Source organism: Lutjanus erythropterus, chromosome 11 (genome assembly GCF_056507025.1).
Source record: "Lutjanus erythropterus isolate fLutEry1 chromosome 11, fLutEry1.hap2, whole genome shotgun sequence".
NCBI lineage: Eukaryota > Metazoa > Chordata > Actinopteri > Lutjaniformes > Lutjanidae > Lutjanus > Lutjanus erythropterus.
Genome location: NC_139327.1, coordinates 26036170 through 26056669, shown reverse-complemented (window position 1 = coordinate 26056669; position 20500 = coordinate 26036170). Strand labels below are relative to the sequence as shown.

Below are 20500 nucleotides of genomic sequence, written 5' to 3'. Positions count from 1 at the left end.
ATTTGGGTGACGATTTGTTTGCCACCACAAGTGACTCCTTTTATGTTACTCAGTCATTTAATCCATCGATATAAAAGTTAATATAAAAATGTTGTGACCAAGCTCAGGTAGTCACACCAGAAGAATGAGTCAAAAATATTTTTTCTTAAATGAAATTAAAACCAGATAGAACCAAACCAACTTTTGACATAATTAAGCAAAGCAGCTTAATTAAATATGAATCATAATCACATGCAAAAACACAGTAAGCAAACACAGCATATAATACATGCAGATAAAACATAAAACATGCAATGCAAACACAGTAACATAAAATATAAACTACAACAGAAACTACAGTGTCACAGTTGCAAGGTGCAAAAAAAGAAGAATAAAGATAAACTAAGGCAATATAACCAAACCACAATGTGGTGTGAGAGGGAATTATTAGACTGCAGCCAGGGCTTATGTAACCAAGGAACACACTGGGCGCCACAGGCGTTCCAGTTCACGCTAATCAGCCACCTGCAGAGCAAACAGAGATACAGGTGGTTATTATGCTACGTTCCATTTACCTCGCAAGTCAGAGCGGAGAATGACGTCACGTTGTTTCAGTGCAACAAGTTGGCAAACCAAATCAGTGCCTCCTCTTGTGCTTGCTTTTAATCGGAACACAATTTATTACTAAAGCTTTCACGTGTTGTTGAGGCCTGGATATTGAAGTCAGGGTGGGTGAAGATCTCCTGACTTCCCAGTTTGAAAATCTGACTTCAGGGAGCATCTCAGCTGAAATTTCTGACAGGAAACTGGCAAATTCCGACTTCCCAAATCCCAAGATGAACACCGGGGTTCATCACAATCAGTGCAACTTTAATGTTTGTTAAAAACCTTGATGTCAGTGCAAATGTCGCTTCCTGTACTAAGATATTCTGCATTATCAGTTGTACTATACAACAAATATTTCACTCTCATCTTTGCCTGGCAGAGTTTTTTATTCTACACTCATAAATACAATTGATATCATTATTTTTCTTCTTTTACTGAACCCAGGAAAAAAAAACATCTGGCACAACATTGTATCGATGGATTTTAAAGACATTTGGACCAGTGAAAAATGTTAAAACTCATGGTATTCTACTAAAACGACATTTCTGTCAGTAAACATCTTGCTCAGTCACGGAAATAAATTTATTGGAAATTTCTGGCTGTTGTCTGAAGACATTAATAATGATTAGACTATATTTACTAGCAGTGAAAGAGCGGGGTTTGTGCAACAGTTCAGATGACATCATTCTTGCAGACAGCAGAGATAATCCAGACGGAGGCGGACAGCTCATGATTACAACACCACTTGTCTTACCTGCTTCCCCCTCAGGTTCGTCTTGGCTAACGTAACACAGAGGCAAAATCAGAGAGTAAACAGATTTGTAGGGATTTAAAAGGACTTCGTTGCCCAGGGTACGTCGAATGATGACCATCCGGGGAGAAGAGAACAGAGAGATGGTTGCTCTCTGTAGTTTGACTCAGATTTATTGGGAACAGGCTTTGAAGAAGACACACATCCGAAACGTCAGCCTCTTCATCTGCTCAATAAATCTCCCGTGCAGACTACAGCCCTCTCATCCTCTCTTGGTCTTTGGTTAGTCATCCTTTGATGTTGATGTATCCCAGGTAAGAAGTAAAGGGGCAGTCTGTAAAAACTGTTTGGCGACACCTTCTGAAACATGATTATTGACTTTGTTTACATAAACATACAAGACTGTTTATTGTTTGTTTGTTTTTTTTTACTATGAAATGTTGCTCCTAAACTTTTGTTGTGAAGGTGACAGCGGCACTTAAAGTTTGATGCCCAGAAACAAGCATGATGGGATAATAGCCTCACATTTATGCTTATTAATTGTATTATTTTCCTCCTGTTTTAAAAACGTTAAAAGTTAAAAGTTAACTATGTCAGCATGTGATTATTTGTCACTTAATATGCATTTGTTCGAATCACTGACAAATATACAGATGGACGACAAGACAGCTCTCCCTAACATTATGAGCATTAAGTCAAAATGGCGAGACTAAAGTTAAAATACCATAAAGGTCTCAAAGTTACAGATTTTAAAAAATCTTCCTCCCTGAATTCAAAGTCTTGAGAGGTGGTTTGAGACACCGTCATCTGACTCATACTCTCCCATGTTTGTTTTCTTTTGTTAAAGCAATCACACAGCTTTCATCATTAACGTGTGCATCACTTCTTACTTTCTCAACATTACATCATAGCAGCTCATTGTGCAGAGTTTATACGAGACCTCAAAAACACTTGACGATGACACCTGATGTTAAGATCCGACTGGTTTGACATCAGCGCCACTGTTTTCTGGGGATGGGTAAGCGTCTGACTCAAACTGACTCAGAGCTTCAGACAGAGCTCCACATGCCTGCAGTTGTCTGAGGGGCAGATTCCCAGGAATGTCTATGAGATCATTCCCCCAGCAGTAGAAAAATCGTACTCGAGCTCAGTGACTCACTCTGTAATTGGCAGGGGAAATGAAAGAATCAAGAAGTGGGGCAGAGAGGATACTGGGATATCCACTGACAAATGGGAGAGGTCTTTCTTGCCAGTGCGGCGTCCAAATCACAGCACATCTTCACTGTCAAGGATGATACTCAGGCCTTGCAGCTTTTTGCTTAAGACCCTAAACAGCCAGTTATTGACTGGCCTTAGTTGTGAGTGCATGTCCAGATTATCCTACAACCCTCAAAAGCCAGCTTATTCTACGAGGCCGCTTTCATGGGTTAATTTCTTTTTAGTCACGCTAGCAGTGTGGCTCTATGCATAGCGATGTCAGTTTGTCGATGTGTTTTCTTTTCTCTGAAATGTCTCGACAACTGTTGGATGGACTGACTGTAGAGTAGACGGCAGAGTACAGTCCTCCACAGGACGAAATGTAATAACTTTGGTGATCCAGGGTTTCCACCATCATCAGGACAAAATCTTATCTTATATACTTTGGTGTACATTGAGTTAATTTTGTCAGCATTTTTTTTTACTTGTGTCAAACATCCTTGTTAGTTATTTTTTTAAATCATATTTGTTAACATCATCCTTTTTTTTCAAGTTCTGTAAAAAGAAGTCTGATATTATGTAACTTAATGGCAAAATGACCCTACCTACACTTGATTTATTGTCACAGTTAACAGTTTCCCTAATGAGTTTATGGGCTTAATTTTCACGTCACTTACAGTAAATTAGACAATAAATCAGGGTATGCTTTAGGGCAGGGCTACTTTGTGATTGACAGGTCAGTCTCAGCAGTGCAACACACAGAGCTCATGAAAATCAGATTCAACTATCAAACCAGGCAGTGTTGATCAAATACGGAGCAAGATTATTTATACTTAAAAAAAACATTACAACACCTATAATCTATAATATTTTGTTGCCTCTTCTTGCAACAAAATAAAGAAAAAATTTGGTAAAGTTCTTTACATTTTAGTGTCTTTTTTAACCAACAATATGGCATATTGATACAGTGTTTAATGACATCAGTGCATCTTGTGTAAATCATGAAAAAAAATGGTTGTTAATGAACAATTTTCGTTATAGTTTTGATTAATAAATTTAACATAAGGTGCTATTTAGCAAATGTTAGCATGCTAACACTCTAAGATGATGGACATGGCAAACGTCAGCTGCTAAACATCTGCATGTTAGCTCTGGCTTTGTGAGCGTGTTAGCTTGCTCGCAGCTGTGCCTGCATTAAGTACAGCCTCATAGAGCCACTACCATGGTTACAGTATACAGTATATAGCCTGAGTTTTTTTCTGAGTGTGAAAATTTTACAACCAAATGTACAAAGAGCAACAACTGACCAAAACTCAAAAGCACTTTATTATGTTTTTAGCCCATAACGTCCAAATTAATTGGTATCAAATGTAAAAAAAAAAAGTTAACTTAAGACAATCACACAGGGCAATGTTGGATAAATGGCTTATTCATGAGAGAACTACAATACTGACCAGGATATAAGTACTCATTAGGGTTCAAAGCTATCGGTTAATTGACCTGCAATCTTGTGACGTCTGTGGCATTATGCTGTGTGATAAAACCGCCCATGTCTGGGTGATCTTTCATTGTGACCAGTCCAAGGCACGCCTGCAACAATCACGCTGTTTAATCAGCACCAATATGCCACACCTGTCAGACTGGACAGATTATCTTGGCGGAGAAGTTCTCCCGCCAATACTTTGAATTTGGCCTGCAGTACCTATCTTTAAACACCTGGGTTTTAGAGAGAAGGACTTTATTACAAGTGAAAGTCCTTTATTCAAAACTTAAGTAAAAACACAAAAGTATTAACATCAAAATATACTTAAAGCAGAAAGTGATAGAATATTAAAGGATTAAGCATCATTTTTATGCTGCAGCTTATTAATAGCACCATTACTTATTTGTTAATTATATTTAGGATAAACAATCTGAATCTGCAAAGTAAATACAAATAAATGTATTTAAAATATGTGAGTGAAAAGTAGCCTAATTTTCCCTCTGAAATGTAGTGGAATAAAGGTGTAACTGTAATTACTGTACACATTATATTTTGGGTTATTTGTATTACTTAATTTATTGTGTAAATTTGTGTTTCTTATTTGGCAGTACAGTAGGTATATTATTTGTATTTAAGTAGTAATATTTTTACAGCATCATTGAGTTACTGTAAATTATTATTTCATTGTCATTTATATTACTTTGTATATTATTTCATTTGTATGTTCATGTGCAGTGTTTTAAGTGACGTATCCCCTTGGTTGAGTTAATTGGTTCCTACCTGCTCTTGTCTTTGTACGGACAGATATAGGTGACGCACTCAGAGAGAGTGCCTCGTGCTTGACAGTGTAGAGGTGTTGCTGTACCCCTAAGTTGGAGTTTGTTTTGTACTGTCGTGCCGTGTTGGTGGAAATTAAATGGGAGAAAGAAAAACAAATTGTAGCCCCGCTTATTACCCACAGCCCCGGAAGAACTGGAGAACACGAACAACAAGAAAAAGGCATAAAGTAACAGAAAATGGAATTACTCAAGAGCAAGTATGAGTAACTGAAATTGTACTTGGAAGCCCACTTGAGTAAATGCACTTAGTTACTTCCCACCACTGATTTTAGTTTTAATGATGTAAGAAGGCTTAATCTGATTATTAAACTTGCACAATATACTTTTTCCCCCTGTACGTTACATTATTTACATTTTGTTTTATTTTTTATTTTATACATTTTACAATTTCTTTTCAACTTTCACTTGCTTCTTTCACCTTCACACAAACGTAACCTGTTCTGTACAGTGTGATGTCAGTTTTTTTTTTTAACTCCAGTAAAGTTCTTTCATCTTTCCTGATGTTTGTGTCCTTATCTCTGTCTCTCAGTCTCAGTCCATCATGTCAGAGTCCTGCAGGTCTCTCCCCCCCCCACCGTGCAGCGCGGTCCCTCCCCTCCCTCTCTGCTCTGCACAGACCGGCTGAAGGCGGGCAGGACAGCCCGTCATCCACACGTCAGAGGCGGCTTCGTTATTTAAACTTGAATCAGGAGGGGAGGAAAGTTTTCTCAGACGGGACAGCGTTGCCTAGCAGCTAGGCGGAGGACTCTACTGCTACTTCACGTTGCCTTGTGTTTTTTTTGTTTTGTTTTTTTATACCGCTCCGTATATCGAGGAACTGCGGACACTTTCCCCGGCTCTGTCTGCCTGACATCTGTCTGTCTCCGTCTCCGCAGTCTTCATACCAACCATGACCCAGACCGTGACACTAAAGGGACCCTCTCCTTGGGGCTTTCGGCTGGTGGGAGGACGGGACTTCAGCACGCCGTTAACCATCTCCAGGGTAGGTACCGACCCTGCTGTCTGTTGCTGCGGTGTCTGTTCATTCATTGAGCCGAGCGCAAAGTGAAACTTGGCAAGTTGTTTTTTTCTACATTATCCTCATTACAACCATTTCAGTCACTTTGCCGTTTCCACTTACGCTCAATGACAGTAATTTGTCGGCGCAAGGGGATGTATGGAAAGTGACTGAGTAAAGTGGAGCACTTGTCCAATTAATTAATCTTAAATAAGAGGTCGCCATGGTCTATTGCGCATAACTACAGTAATTATATGTGCATGAACAGGAGCTTTACTCTAAAAGCTGACAGATGGTGCCGTCTAATCCCTGGCAGCTAAAGTTGCCAGTACAATTGAGTGAGTCATTGCAACTGGCCGACCATCAATTACAGTTGTGTACTGTAATCTTTCAATAGACGCGAGGGAAACAACACCATATGGTGATATTTGTTTCTTCATTTTTGCATAAATACCAAATATGCCAGATGGTTCAAGGAGTTTGTCCTTCATTTTGATATAAGTGCATGAAATGCATTCTTAAAGCAGTGGTTCCCAAAGTGGGGTGTGGGGACACCTAGGGGTCCTGGAGGGGTTCCAGGGGGTCAATAAGAGGAATAACCTATTTTCACTCTAATATCCAATAATGGCACAGTGACAGATGTGACTGTTTTGTAGAGCTGCAACAATTAGTCGATTGATTGATTAGTTGATACAAAGAAATTAGTTGCCAACTATTTTGATAATTGATTAATAATTTCAATACATTTTCAAGCAAAAATGTCAAACATTTGCTGGTTCCATCTTCTTAAATGTGAGGCTTTTCTGATTGTCTCAAAGAGTTTGGGGGCTTGGACTGTTATTTTGACAGAGGACACAATCTGAAGAGACTTGAGGCTCTGGGAAATTACGATGCGATTTTTTCCCCCTTTCTTTTCATTTCAGGTTTTGACATTTTATGGAATAAAAGATTGTTTGTCAAAATTATTGCACTCAATCATCTCTAAGTTGTTAAAATAGTGCTGCTAAACAGTTTGGTAACAAGTTGAGGTGTAAAAAATCCAAGATATATTTAATCTTTATTGATCATATTGATGTTGACATATGACACCTTGGGTTCCTGGAGTTCTGTGTTTTTACGGACAAGTAAGAAGTGGTTAATATGTTATTTCCTGAAGGGAGTTTGGGCTAATGTTTCCCCAGAGAGTGCAGGGAGCTTTAGTTTAATTCATTTTGCTAAAATGTATATTTAACATTAAGTAAAGACTACAGAAACACTGTTAAAGTATGACTACTGTCAGTGCTATTGTTTTCTGATGGTATCTGATTAGGCTAATTTTAGCTAATTGTAATGCAGTAATGGTTGCTCTTTGTGTGTGCTTAGCTGCCACGCACTTCTATTTTATACACAATAGTGCAAAATAATCTGAGTTTTAAACTGAAACAGATGCTGTATTGGTCATGATTGCCATACTAATCTTGCATCTCCACTTCTAACTTTAACTAGGCGTCCATGATGGGTTTCATACACTTTCTGTAATAGAAATCAAAAATATTATCAGATGGAGAGCCCTGGGACAATATCTTATCAAATGGGGCTCTGTGGTCTAACTTGTGTCAGTTTAGGGGTCCTTGATGTGAAAGAGGTTGAGATCCAATGTCTTAAAGTGTAAGTAATTTTAATTAAAGTTATTTTTCCAGATTCTGACCATGTGTTAGTAGATGACAGGCTCATGTTGATCTTTTTAAACGGAAACAGGAAATGCAGTATTATCACGATTTCTGTATTATTGCATGTGTTATTTAATTGTTGTTAATGGTACTGGTGGTAGTAGTAGCTAGTAGAAGAAGGAGCGATCGCAGTATTCACAAAGCTTCGTGAACTTTCCTGACCCTCAGAATATGGGTCAAGAGTCAGTGTGCTGGCAGTGGATCTGGCAGTAGCCAATAGTTCATCCTGGCCAGGGTAAACACAGCCCGGTCCTGCTGCAGGGCTTTGCAGAAGGACGGGAGGGGAGGCGAGGGGATAGGAGGGAGGGGGGGTTGCTGCTGACATTTGTTTTTCATCAGAGCTCATTGGTGCTGCTGAGGGATTCCAGGTGTTGTGCTCAGCTGTATCACCAGCCCCAAACCGACCCTTTAACTACAGGGCCCTTGCACTTCAAACTAGAGGTGTAATTTTTAGATTTACGGCGGGCGATTAACGACTTTGAGAGAAGCAGACGAACCCCCGAAGGTCACCTGAAGTGCTCTCTGTTTTTAAACCTGGCCTGAAAAGAGATGTGATGCAGTCGTGACACGTACTTTGACTCTCAGTGTGTGCAGTCTTGACAGTTGTGTGCCTGTATGTCTGTGATTTAAAGGGACAGTTCACCCCAAAATCAAAGTAATAGTGTGGGGTTATTTATCTATCTATATTGTTTTGCCGTGACTTGCAGAGTTTTGAACATATTGGCCGAAGAGTTTTCTGTCTTCCTTCAAATGTGATGGAACTAGATGGCACTTGGCTTGTGGTGCTCAAAACAACAAAAGAAAAATTCAACAACAATGTCTCTTTCCAGAAAGCATGACTCAGTTACTAGAAAAGGCAGACCTTGTTGTGAGCAGTTTCATGCAGAAACTATTTTATTTTTTACTGAACTACACCCGCAAATTGTGTCATTGTGCAAAAGAAAGCATGCATGCATAAATGAGAGGCTCGTGCTCATGACAGTGCAAACATTATTGGCATCCTCCTCAGCTGAGCTGCAATGTTAGCACCACTGAGCTAGCTAGCACGGTGAAATGCAGGCATGAGCAATATGGTCCTAAAATAATAATCCCAATGCTTACACAGTAGAATATTCTGTGATAACTATATTCTGCACCATATGACAATATACTGAAAAGTATTTTTAGTTTTACATCTCACAATAGCTGGCCCTCATGGGATTTTTGGCTCTCCCCGTACTCAAGGTGGTGAAATAAGGTTGTTGTATTCCTCCCTTTTGTTGTTACAGTCTTCGCACCTTTCTTACATATTACCGTAATATTTTGTACATCTGATCTTTTGTAACTAAACCACATCCAAACGAATGAACCTGCTACCATTTTTTAATTAAATCCTCCACTGTAATATTGCCGTTATCGTGACAGAATATTTTTTCTATCATGAAAAGAATATATCTTGACCGATACAATGTGGCACACCCCTAGTGAAACGGTCATATTTTTTGGCGATTGAGCCCCACAAGCAAAGTGCCATCTAGTTCCATTACATTTAAGAGAAGACAGTTTGTTGTGTAAAATATTGGCACTTCAATACTTTTCATTACATTCAATAGTATCAAAGGTACAGAAGCTATATAAAGGAAAAGACCTGTTCATTCAAGACCTCTGCTCATGTCAGTCTTTATGGTCCTGTCTGAAAAAGAAAAAGCACCCTATTTTGTCTGCCTAGGATGTATTTTTTGGTATTGAAAGAGTTATCTATCCAGTATCATTTCTTATTTATATACTAGTATTGTATCGAAGTTAAAAATTCTGGTATTGTGACAACTTCGCTAAAGGTAAGAGTGAAAATATGTATTTTTGATTCTGGGGTGAACTGAACTGAGAAGAAATCAAACATGGCATCAGTGAACTCAACACTCCTGAAACCTGAATGTCTTCTTTTTGTAGAGAGTCAAATATTATTCAGCTCTCTGTTGACAGAGTGCTCACTTAATGCTTGATCTTAGTTTGTCTTTATGTGCATTGAGTTTCTACCAAGACCAGAATTCATTAGGAAAAAGGAAAAATCTGCACTGCAGCTCTTTTGTGTTTCATGCTGAATTTAAAGTCAAAATGTTGCCCAGTTTAGCTTCAGGGCACCTCAGGTTTTGTGATGTGTACCTTCCTAACTTCTTCAATAATTTGTACATCAGGTTTCAATATCTGTAATTCAACACTTTCTAAAGTTTGCCAGTTCAATCAGTGCATAGTTGCACAACTGCCAGTGTGAAAACCATGGCATGCACATGACAGTCTTTTACATTCTGAACATTGTGTATCTCAGTGATAATGACATCAATGGAATTAATTGCAGGTTGCACTTTACAGACAGTTACAGTTCATAGCAAAGATGGCAATAAAAACCAGCTCTCACGTGGACTTCTACTTCTGCTTGCAGGAGTAGATAGGAGAGTTTTGGCTAATTCCTCAGTCTTGGCTTGAAAATTAGAGAAGGAAGCAGCTGGTGAGATGCAAGCATATTTAGCAAAATATGTAATCTTGGAGGCATAAATACACAGTCTCTTGGCAGTAAGACCCAGCATTACACTGCCTCTTGAAAAGTGTTTTTTTTTTTTTTTTTTTTGCTTTCTACCAGCCATCGCAGAGCAGTTCGATGTCCAATTGACGTCACATGCTCTGAAACATCCGCTGACAGTGCAAGATGTGTTTTATTGGTAGAATTCGATAATGGTTTTATCCTGGTGTCTAATGTGCTGGTTTACGTGAGCGAATAAATCCAAATAAAATTCAAGGAGGGGTGTTAAAAAAAATAAAAATGGTGGGAAAGAAATCCCCTCACCGCCTCTGATGGGAGCTGGTTGCATGTTGAGTTTGAGGCACACTGTGATTCATCGCCGCTGATATACTGGAGCATCTCCTAAACTGGCGATTTATCACATGCTTGCTGCATTCTTGGTGTACAGTGCGCGCCCAAGACGGCAATTACAACGTGTTGAATGGTGACACAGAAAGATGGAGGGAGACGCAGACACAGAGGATAGTTTATGTCTAACAGTGTCCAGAATGCCTCTTCAGGGGGCATTTTAGTATCACGTAAATCTCACATGCGAGCCAGAACTTTGTGAATGGGGTAATAGTGTCTGCTGGCTCAAGAGGTTTAAAGGGACAGTTTGTATTTTTTGAAAGTGGGGTTGTATGATGAATTGGGATGTTATGATTCTCCAAATGCACCATTCAACTTGACTTTTGATTTTTGGATCATGCTTCAGTTTGATTCTCAAATTTGATTTGATTTAGATTTTTGAAACGTCAGCTACGGACTTTTGATTTGTAAAGATCCACAGATCATTGGTTTTATGCCCCGACAGCTGTCATTTACATTTTTAAGTTCCAGAAAGTCCAAAAAGGCTGTCTGATGGCAAGGAAAAGCTGTGAAGATATTCCAAATGTAGTGTACACTTAAACTGATAGTGATTTTCTTTTAGTTGGACCTTTTTAAAAGTGGCTAAAATACATTTTCCCGCTGACCCTGTGTACAGCAGTAGATTGCTTAGCTTCTGTGCTGCTACTCCTCTCGCTTCTCCAAACTGGGGGCAATCAATTTGTAGGTAATGTACTGACAATCAATAAGTATCTCATACAACCCCACTTAAAATAATCTGAACTATCCCTTTAAGACCTAAGCGCTAGACCTCATAGTTGCTTTTGTGTACAGTATTTTATGGAGTCCCTTCAATCTATACTTTATGACTGACAGGTCTCCTCCCTTCTTCCTCCACATCTTTCTGCATATATAAAAGTGGAAGCCGTGAGACACCTGCAGCACTTGGAGACAGAGAAAAGTTGTAAATACCATAAAACAAGTTCTGATGGCAGCAGCTGGTTTTTTGCTTGAGGTGATAATGTCCCAGGATAAGCCCATTAGTCCCCTGCCAGCCAATTAGGGCTCGAGCCAGTTAATGGCGTGTCTACTCGACTCTCTGGAAACGTTTGCCCTGATAGTGTGTGTGCGTGTGTGTGTGTGTGCATGCAGTGTTACGTTGTTAAATGGATTTATGTGCATGAGAGAGAATGAGTGGCAGAGTGACAGAACCATAATAAAATCAGTGATGTAACTGCAGAAGCATTTAGAGATGATATGTTGAATATCGCAGCTGTGTTAAAAGCCTTTTTGTAAATCGATGTCAAACCGACGTCCAGGCGGAAGGTGACGCAGGACACTTGTCAGCCCTGCCAACGGGCGAACAGTCGTCTTCTCGGCAGGAATTCACAACTGAGTGTCTGGTAAATAATGACCTGAGCAGAGCACAGAACCACTGTCCAGCTTCTCCTCTGACACCTTTATACTGCGTATCCTGCTGTGTGCTCTGTCTCAATGATGCATGATGAGAAATGGTCAGATCACTGTTGTTAGTGCATTTAAAGGTTATTTTATTAATCATTTAGTTCATGAAATATGAAATAAAAGTGAGTAATGGTCACAATAGTTTTCCAAACTCCAGGAAGACATCTTCAAATAGCTTGTTTTGTCCAACATACAGTCCAAAATCAAAAGTTCACAAATGATACAATTCAGGGAAAAGCAACAGCTTCTCCAATTTGAAAAATGTTGACGTTTCAGTTGTCAGTGTCAATTTAGTGTACTTGCAAAGTAAAACTGTCATTATCAATTAATCATTGGATCTATATTTTCAGTTAATTATCATATAAGACAAAGAAAAGAGGCAAATCCTCACAATTTAGATCTAGGAACTATCTGGAACTAATCCAGAATGAGGGAAAGATGACTTAAATGATTAATCATTTTTCTAAATAGTTGGGGATTGACTAATTGTTTGAAATCTACATTTCCTTATGCATGGAACATGCCATGCCTTGAATTCAGGTCACTACCACACCGCCACAAAAACCACTGCATAATCGACCCATCAGCAGAGAATTCGTCACAATGATTCATGTAGTGACTGTTTATTGCCCCATCTGTTGCTCATTGTACATACAGTAAGTTGCTTACATTATTCTACCATTTACTCTATTTCCCTTCATTTCCATCTGAAAGGGAAGTCTAGCCTTAGACTGACTGATACATTATCAGGGTATAGGAAACACTGGAACTGGTTACTTTCAGTCTCTGTGGTCAAATCTTGTTTATACATTTAAAGGATATGTTCATTTTTTATCAAATCTATCTTAAAACAGCATTGACAGATGCATTTGTGCATTTAAGTGGTTACTGGTCGCTCCAAACATTCCTCCAGTAGGGTTTTCATGTCATACCAATGATTGCAATTAATGATTTAATTATTTTTATTCCGTTCCTTTTATGTCACTATAATTATTATAGTATAAACCCAATACATTTCTGTTTTCCTTTTAGGCTTTGTAAACAAAAAATGCACACAGCAGAGATATTAGGCTATGATACCTTAGATTTACAAATCAAAATAAACAGTGTACTACTGCCAAAACAAGAAAATGTGATGCTTGAAGTTTTCATTGACTACCATTGTGCGAGTGTAAGTTAACAGAAGGACCTTGAGATAAAAGGTTGGTGGTGGTACGCTCCCCTCAGGTACCATTAAACCACAGCAGAAGGAAAAAGAGAAGAATTAGATGATTAAATTGGTGCCAATCAGACCCCAAATATTGGAAAACAGTGTAGAAATAGTGATGGAAATATGTAATTTCTGTTAGTTTCATCCAGCTGTTTTTATACAGAAGGATAGAAACAATTGTAATGGTTAAGCAAAAATTATTGCGTCTCAAATTATCGCAATCAGGCGATTATGCAATAACTGTCATGGGCCTATCTGTTGGTCCACTGGCTACAAAGAGATTCGTTCTCAGGGGGAGACAGTGATGAAGGGATCTATGGACAGATGGAACAATAACAGAGAACTCTTTCAAAGTACACAGATATGATAAAGTTAAGAGAAAAACCTCGAGTTGTATAAAGTCATGTGTCTCGAGCTGATTGTACAAGGGCATTGGAATCACAGTGCATGAATTACAGTAAGAACAAATATAACTTAGATTGCATTAGCAGCTATACTTAATATCCAATGAACTGAGTGTCCTTTGTGCCTTTTAATCTCTCAGTGCACGTCTGTCCGCCACATACCAGAGACGGGACATGTGACCTAAAACCACATGGGTCGTTCCTCTGGCACTGCTTGTTTGCAGTAGGCTGCACTCTGGCCGATCTTTTGCTCCAGGCAAGAAATATAGATGCCTCGAGCTGCATCTTCACAACAAAGTGAGCAAAAGATAACAGATGGCGGGACTCTCCAAGAATTTCCTGTTGTCAGTGAAGCTGTAGAGGTCCGCAGAACAATGCGAGTCCTTGGGTTGCTGCTGAGCTTTTCCTGCTCATCCGGTTAATCTGATTTACTAAATTGACTTTCAGTGATTTATGAGTAGATTTTTGGTCTTTTGACACCAGCAACTACATAAAAACATAACTGTGGAGTAAAGTAATGACAGTTTTACAGATTAATTCAGACCATGTGGAAAACAGCAAGTCTTTTGCTTTATTTATTTATTACATTTAATAAAGCACCCTTTAGTTCAGCTGTACACCCTCTCTCGCAATATTTTTTAGTCATGTGCTTTTCCTTGTAAGCTCTGATGTTGTTTCAGTCAATTTGCATTGCCACAAACACGTGTTTGTTTCAACGTATTTGGTGTTAAGTATCTAAAACGTGATTCCTGTGATCATGCACAACACATTGAAGCGTGACATGGTAGGAATATATACAGGAAACCCTTCAGGGACAGTTGAATCAGTCAGAATTATTACTAATCCGATTACAAATCAGATTTAAAGGCATTGCTACACACTTTTTGGTGACACCACTGATGATTAATATAATTATTCAGCCCAGACATACACAAATGCATTACAGACTGCAATTAATTTCGCTCGACTCTCCCATTTTCTTGTGTTCTCATTAAACCCCACATATTTAATCATCGGCTGCAGGACTGCTTATTGGTCTTGGCAGATTCATTTTCTTTGTTTCAGTGTGATAATCACACACACCAGTCAGAACCTCACACCCCAGGCTATGTAACGGCTTTCCGTCACGAAGGTCATAACCATGGTTCCTATCGCAGGTCCAACAAGCAAACAAAGGCGTCTGACACGTTGCCAGGAATTACTCTCCTTGTTGTTCCTGAGACGTGCGCCTCAGTGATCCCACCCAGCAGAGAGCGTCTCTGTGGAATTCATGCATGAGGAAAACATCTGAAAGTGACAGATTCTCCTTGCATAAAGAAGGCTATAAATAGGCTATAAATACCTAAGCAAGTAATGGTGATTTAGTGATTAAATGGTTAAAAGACATCTAGACATCTAGTTTACTCATAGCTGCCATTGTGGCTGTATTTAATTGACTAGATTTCAATATAAGTTAGATCCTAGATAAACTTCATAACTTAACCATTTAAAAGTTCAAGCAATGGTATGACAACCTAAAAGTTAAAAGAAATTGCCATTTTCAACCTAAACATCTACTGTAGATGTCTTGACCTGCAGACCTCCTCTCTCAACTCTACTGTAATATTTACAATGTACCTGTGGAAGAAGCTGTCGGTTTGTGTCTATATCCAGAAGACAGAAACAGGAAGAACATTTCCACTGAATTAAATTAATGCTAATTTATTCTGCTTAACTCGAGGAATGTGTAGTAGTTTAATCTAATTTTAAAAGGATAATTTGGATTATTTGAAGGAGGTTGTATGAGGAACTTATCAGTAGTCAATGGATGGCGGTTGGCAGGTCACCTGTGTGGAGAGGCAGCAGGGATACTGGTGTTGAAAGATAAGTAATGTATTGCTGTGGTCAGAGGCAAAACAGATTTTAGCCACCTAAAAGAAATTAACCATCCCTTTAAAATGACTGTAGGGCTGCAACTAAGTGATCAGTTAGTTGTTTGGTCCGTAAAAACTGTAATTCAGAAAATTTTGATGTTTTTTTATTTCAAAAATGACACAAATCAATTAATCAGTTATCAGAATAAATGACAGCTATTTTAATTTTTGATCAATAATCAGTTATTCATTTAATCGTTGCAGCTCTAGTTGTTACAGAAAGGTCAGTTTTTGAGCAGCTAAGAAAGACACTCTTCATTTTATGGCTTAGAATTAGATAAAAGAAGACAACCCATGATGACAAGACAGAAAACTTCGCCCTGAGGCTGAAGTCACTCTCGAGTGAAAGTGTTGCTGTAGATTTTATCACGTAGTACGCATACGCGAACAAACATACACACACATTCATGCTTTTCTTTGCTGTGCACAGTTTCTCTCTCACACACACACACAGAAAAACACAAGTGCCCGCAGTGAAACCGCACATTCATCAGGCCCTCAGCGTGCCACATGATGACTCTGTGTGACATGAGGCTGTCATTTGCTAACCGCGCTATCTGTTAGCAATTAACTATGTCACTGTTTGTGGAGAAGCTCCTTATGGGAATAATGTGACTGTTTAGATTTCCCAACAAGCAGTGAAGTTGCTTTCTGCACCATCACCATCCAATCCATCATGGTCACGTCTCACAGTATGTGACCTTTAAGGCAATGAAAAAACACATTACATAACACCGAGCATTGTTGAATGTCAAAGTGATTCTCTGCAGTCTTTATTTATTTATTTATTTATTTAACCCTCATTTAGCCAGGGAAACTCATTGAGACCGAGGTCTCATTCTCAATGGCGCCCTGGTTACATACATTTTGAACAGTGATGCGTTCTGAAGTGACCACCAGGAGTAAAATGAAGTGCTGAATGATTTACAGTATCAAGCTGTGCATATAAGTAGTGTCATCATAATGAAGTACAGGCAGGAAGGTAGACTGTACTAACAGCTTTCTATTTTCAGACGAAAAACACAATCTGTTTTTCTTAAACTTTTTGGTAGCTCATCAACATGATGTTTAAAGGAGAGCTTTTCATCAATAAAAACTCCAAGATACTGATCTGAGCCATCCAAAGTGCTAATTTTGAGATGAACTTCCTCCATGATGTGCGAATTGCATAAATTTTGGGGATAGAGAGGAGTGAGTGGAGTTTTGAAGTGGGGTTGTGTAAGGTACTTATTTATCCATAGTCAGCCCACAGTAGATGTCGACCAGCACAAATATTTTCACTGCTTTATCTTACCGTCAGACGGTCTTTTCTGACTAAAAATCACTGCTATATAAGCCAAATACTGCTCCCTTCAAACCAACCAACCTCCATTGTGAAAGTCACAAATTTTACCTTACCTGTTTTTACAGAACACAGGAGTTGTTGGTCTGCTGCTTCGATCTTTTAGCTGTGTGACTTCAGTGTTTTAAAAAGGTTATTTCAGATTCAGCAAAGTCACACAATAGCACTAACAAAAAAACAGATCGAGGCAGCGATAGACCAGAAAGTTCAGGGAGGTAAAATAACTGATTTTGCCAGTGGAGTCTGGCGGCTTTGGGGAGAGTGATATTTGAATTGTATAAGAGCGGTTTCCTATCAGAAAAGGCTGTCTGATGGCGAAGTAAAGCAGTGAAAATACATAAAACACTTAAACCTGTTTTAAATTTTTTTAGGTCTCAAAACTGGGGGCTTGCCAACCGCAATCTACTGTAGGTAATACACATATTATGGTTGTGTCTCGTACAGCCCCACCTCAAATAATCTGAACTGTCCCTGGCCCCTTTTACCAGCAAGATTTATGCAATTTGAAGTTACATATTTTCAGAGTGACAAAAGATGACTTTGTTGCTGTTTTTAACAAAATGCCTGGTGCTGAAAGTAGGTTTACTGGGTGACAAAATGGGATTTAATTCATACCATATGATCCTAAGTTACTATTTCTATCAAAGCTGTTGAATTTATTGTCTTTTTCTCCCCTTCTAATGTGATCTAGAAACCACATTTCCTCGTTCACAACAGCTTTGGTTCCATCCTTTGCCTCAGCTACGATAGCAAGTTTGATTTGATTTTTTTTTTTATTGAGATTTTTTTTCTTTCTTATTGGTTGATCACTAAGCTTTTGTTACTACCAGTGGTTTCATGTGAGTAAGAAGACAAAAATAAAATGTTGGTATGGTCTACAACCCACTTGCCTGAGCCATAGAGTAAAAACCTAATTATATAATTATATTCATCTTTAAAGCTACATATAGACTAAAGTCATTACATCACATTACAACTGCAGTGTAAATATAGTAGATTGTGATTATGTCTGAACCACGTAACCCTGCACCATCCTTACATTTCCTTACAGACGGGAATGTTTGTCCTCCAGTGACGACCTCAGTCATGCCATTGTGGCACTTGGTGGCATGCCACTGTGTGTGTGTGTGTGTGTGTGGTTGTGTGTGTTTGTGTGATTCATGTCTTACTATTCATGGCCTGACCCTGAGGTGATGCAACTCACTCATTTAAAATGCGTGTCATGACTAAATGACGTGGGTAAACTATAATCTCCAGTTAGAGACTGTCAACAAATGCTCTGACTGAGAATAAGTTTCCATCGAACAAAAAAAAATTCATGCTTTTGCCTCTTTAAAAAACTCATGCCTTGGATTATTCCTGCACAATTGCTGCCATGAATAATATCAGTTTAGGTGAGTTGACGTCCCCCGAGCCTCAAACACATGCACATTTTTACACACATTTCCCACAATGCCTCTCTGACCTCTCAGTTTACCGGAACTGAGTCAGGAACATTGGGGCGGTCAGAGGCTGTAAATTAGGAATTCCACATCTGAACCACACGACTCAGCTATTAGTGCTCCATGGAGCGTGAACTTGTGTGCCTTTGCTCTTAACACGCTCCTCCCAGTTAGCGAGGCTGCTTCTCTTTCATAAGCAAGTCCTCTCCGTCTCTCTCTCTCTCTCTCTCTGGGTTCTGTTCATTAAGCCAGACTTTTGGTCACACTTCAATTAATCCAGAACACTAATATCAGTAAGTGAAGTGAGTGTTATTTCAACACCAGCGTTCACTGTTCCATACATCTTCATGTGCACCTGTCGAGGTTATGGGTATTACAAGAATGAGCTCAAAGAGAGGTATCCGTTTAAAAACTTGGATGACGGGACAAAGATTCATCACCGACACTTGACACAAAGGGGATCGTTAACAGGAAAATCATCCTAAATCTTCTGCTCATGTTGGTTTTATGGATAAAGGTAGTCATTTTAGCCTTTTAGTGCTGGAATCTGAATACCTAACAACAAGAAGGATTGTCCACTTGCTCAGGGCAAGTAAAATACCGTGGCGGGCTTGTAAATCTTGCAACTCACTTACCCGATTGTGGTAGTTGTAAAGAAGAATTAAACTTTTAATCTGTTTTAATAACATGGTTATAGTAAGTTTTATGCAAAAATGGCAGCCTCTCAAATGTGGAGATTTCTTGCATTTCTCTGTTTATTATCATTATTAAATTTATTATCTTCTAGACTGACGAGACATTTAAAGACATCACTTACTGTAACAGAGGACCAAAGAAACCAGACAATATTCACATTCGAGAACCTGTAGACCAGCCTTGAAAATTTGATATTTTTTATTTAAAAAAATGAGACATAACCCTACTAGGTGATTCTCTTTGCACTTTCAGCCAGTTGCTATCGCTACTCATGCTTCTGTTCATGTTAAACTTTAAAAAGTGTAAATATTAAGTAAAACATACTCAAGGCTACGAATATTGAGTCACTATCGTTTGTTTTTCAGTCTACAACAGAGTAGCAAATCCAACTCTTATTTAGGCGACTTGAAAATGTCACAAATTATTCCTTAAAAATTCCTCCAAAAACATTGTGACTGAAATGATTGCATCCAGCTGTTGAAAATCTCCTCATATTTAATGGTTGGAAAAATACAGTCAAACTAATGCTCATATGTGTCATAGCTTGACAGCACACGGAGCGCACAAAGAAGACCGGAGACATGATGACATTTGTTCACATTTCGGTACATTTTTGTTTCATTGCTAGTAAAGAGCATTTTCCTCTGCAGCTTGCAACCATATGACAGTGACTGTTTTACTGTGGATGTCTTGGTTTGACGATGAAGGATTTGATTGGTGCTCTCTGCTTATTTATGACAACCAAAGCCATAAGACCAGTCAGAGGTGGGCCTGGAAATAGCAGGGACATTGTGTGTGTGTGTGTGTGTGTGTGTGTGTGTGTGTGTGTGTGTGTGTGTGTGTGTGTAATAATGGAAAATTGTTATCATATGTTACTTAGTGTGCCTGTAAAGGTGAATTCCCCCCTTCATTCCTCCCTTCCTCTCCTCTGTCTCCCTGTGGGGCTCAAATGTCCACAGACCAGCATTGTTTCTGGAATGACGGATCACAGAGAGGAACCTGCTCACCGTCCGGCGGCTAAAACATAATCTTTTAAAATTAAATCGAGATGGACGTATGTTTTACAAGATCAAAACGATTCAAGTGATAAACCAGAAAAAGCTACAAGGACGTATTCAGTGGATGTTTGCAAATTAATCTAACATTATCTGGAGACTGTTGTTAAAGGGATGGTTTAGATTATCTGAAGCGAGGTTACACAACCTATTTCTGCATAGTCAGTGTATTACCTGCAGTAGATGGTGGCTGGCATGACCCCAGTTTGGAGAAACAGAGGGGGCAGCAGCATGGAAGCTGAGTAACGTATTGCTGTGGACAGAGTCAGCTACAAAAGGTATTTTAGCCAGTCATACACCCCACTTGAAATAATTTGAAGTTAAAGGTTCATGTGCAAATCTGGTCAAAGCAACTTAGTCCTGGACTTGAAATCATTCACAGAGGGTTTAGTGTGAAGCAATTGCTGAGCGATCATAAATTGTTGAATTGCTGAAATTTAAAAGCCCAGGCGTATAAAAATGTCCCAGTCTTTTCCAAATATCTCACCTCCTCCAAACCTCTGAGTGGTCTCTCACTTCCCAGTGTCGTTGTTGCTGGCTTTTGAAAATG

The 20500-nt window shown here is 39.0% G+C and overlaps 1 protein-coding gene across 1 annotated transcript in view; it reads left to right on the top strand.

Annotated features, from left to right (window-relative positions):
- Positions 1–5504: 5504 nt before the first annotated feature.
- pdlim4 (PDZ and LIM domain 4) overlaps positions 5505–20500 on the top strand; it is a 60652-nt gene continuing 45656 nt past the window's right edge. Inside the window, exon 1 of the mRNA XM_084729823.1 lies at positions 5505–5837. Within this exon, the coding sequence (XP_084585949.1) occupies positions 5745–5837 (93 nt within the window). The 5' untranslated portion in view covers positions 5505–5744. The remainder of the gene's footprint in view (positions 5838–20500) is intronic.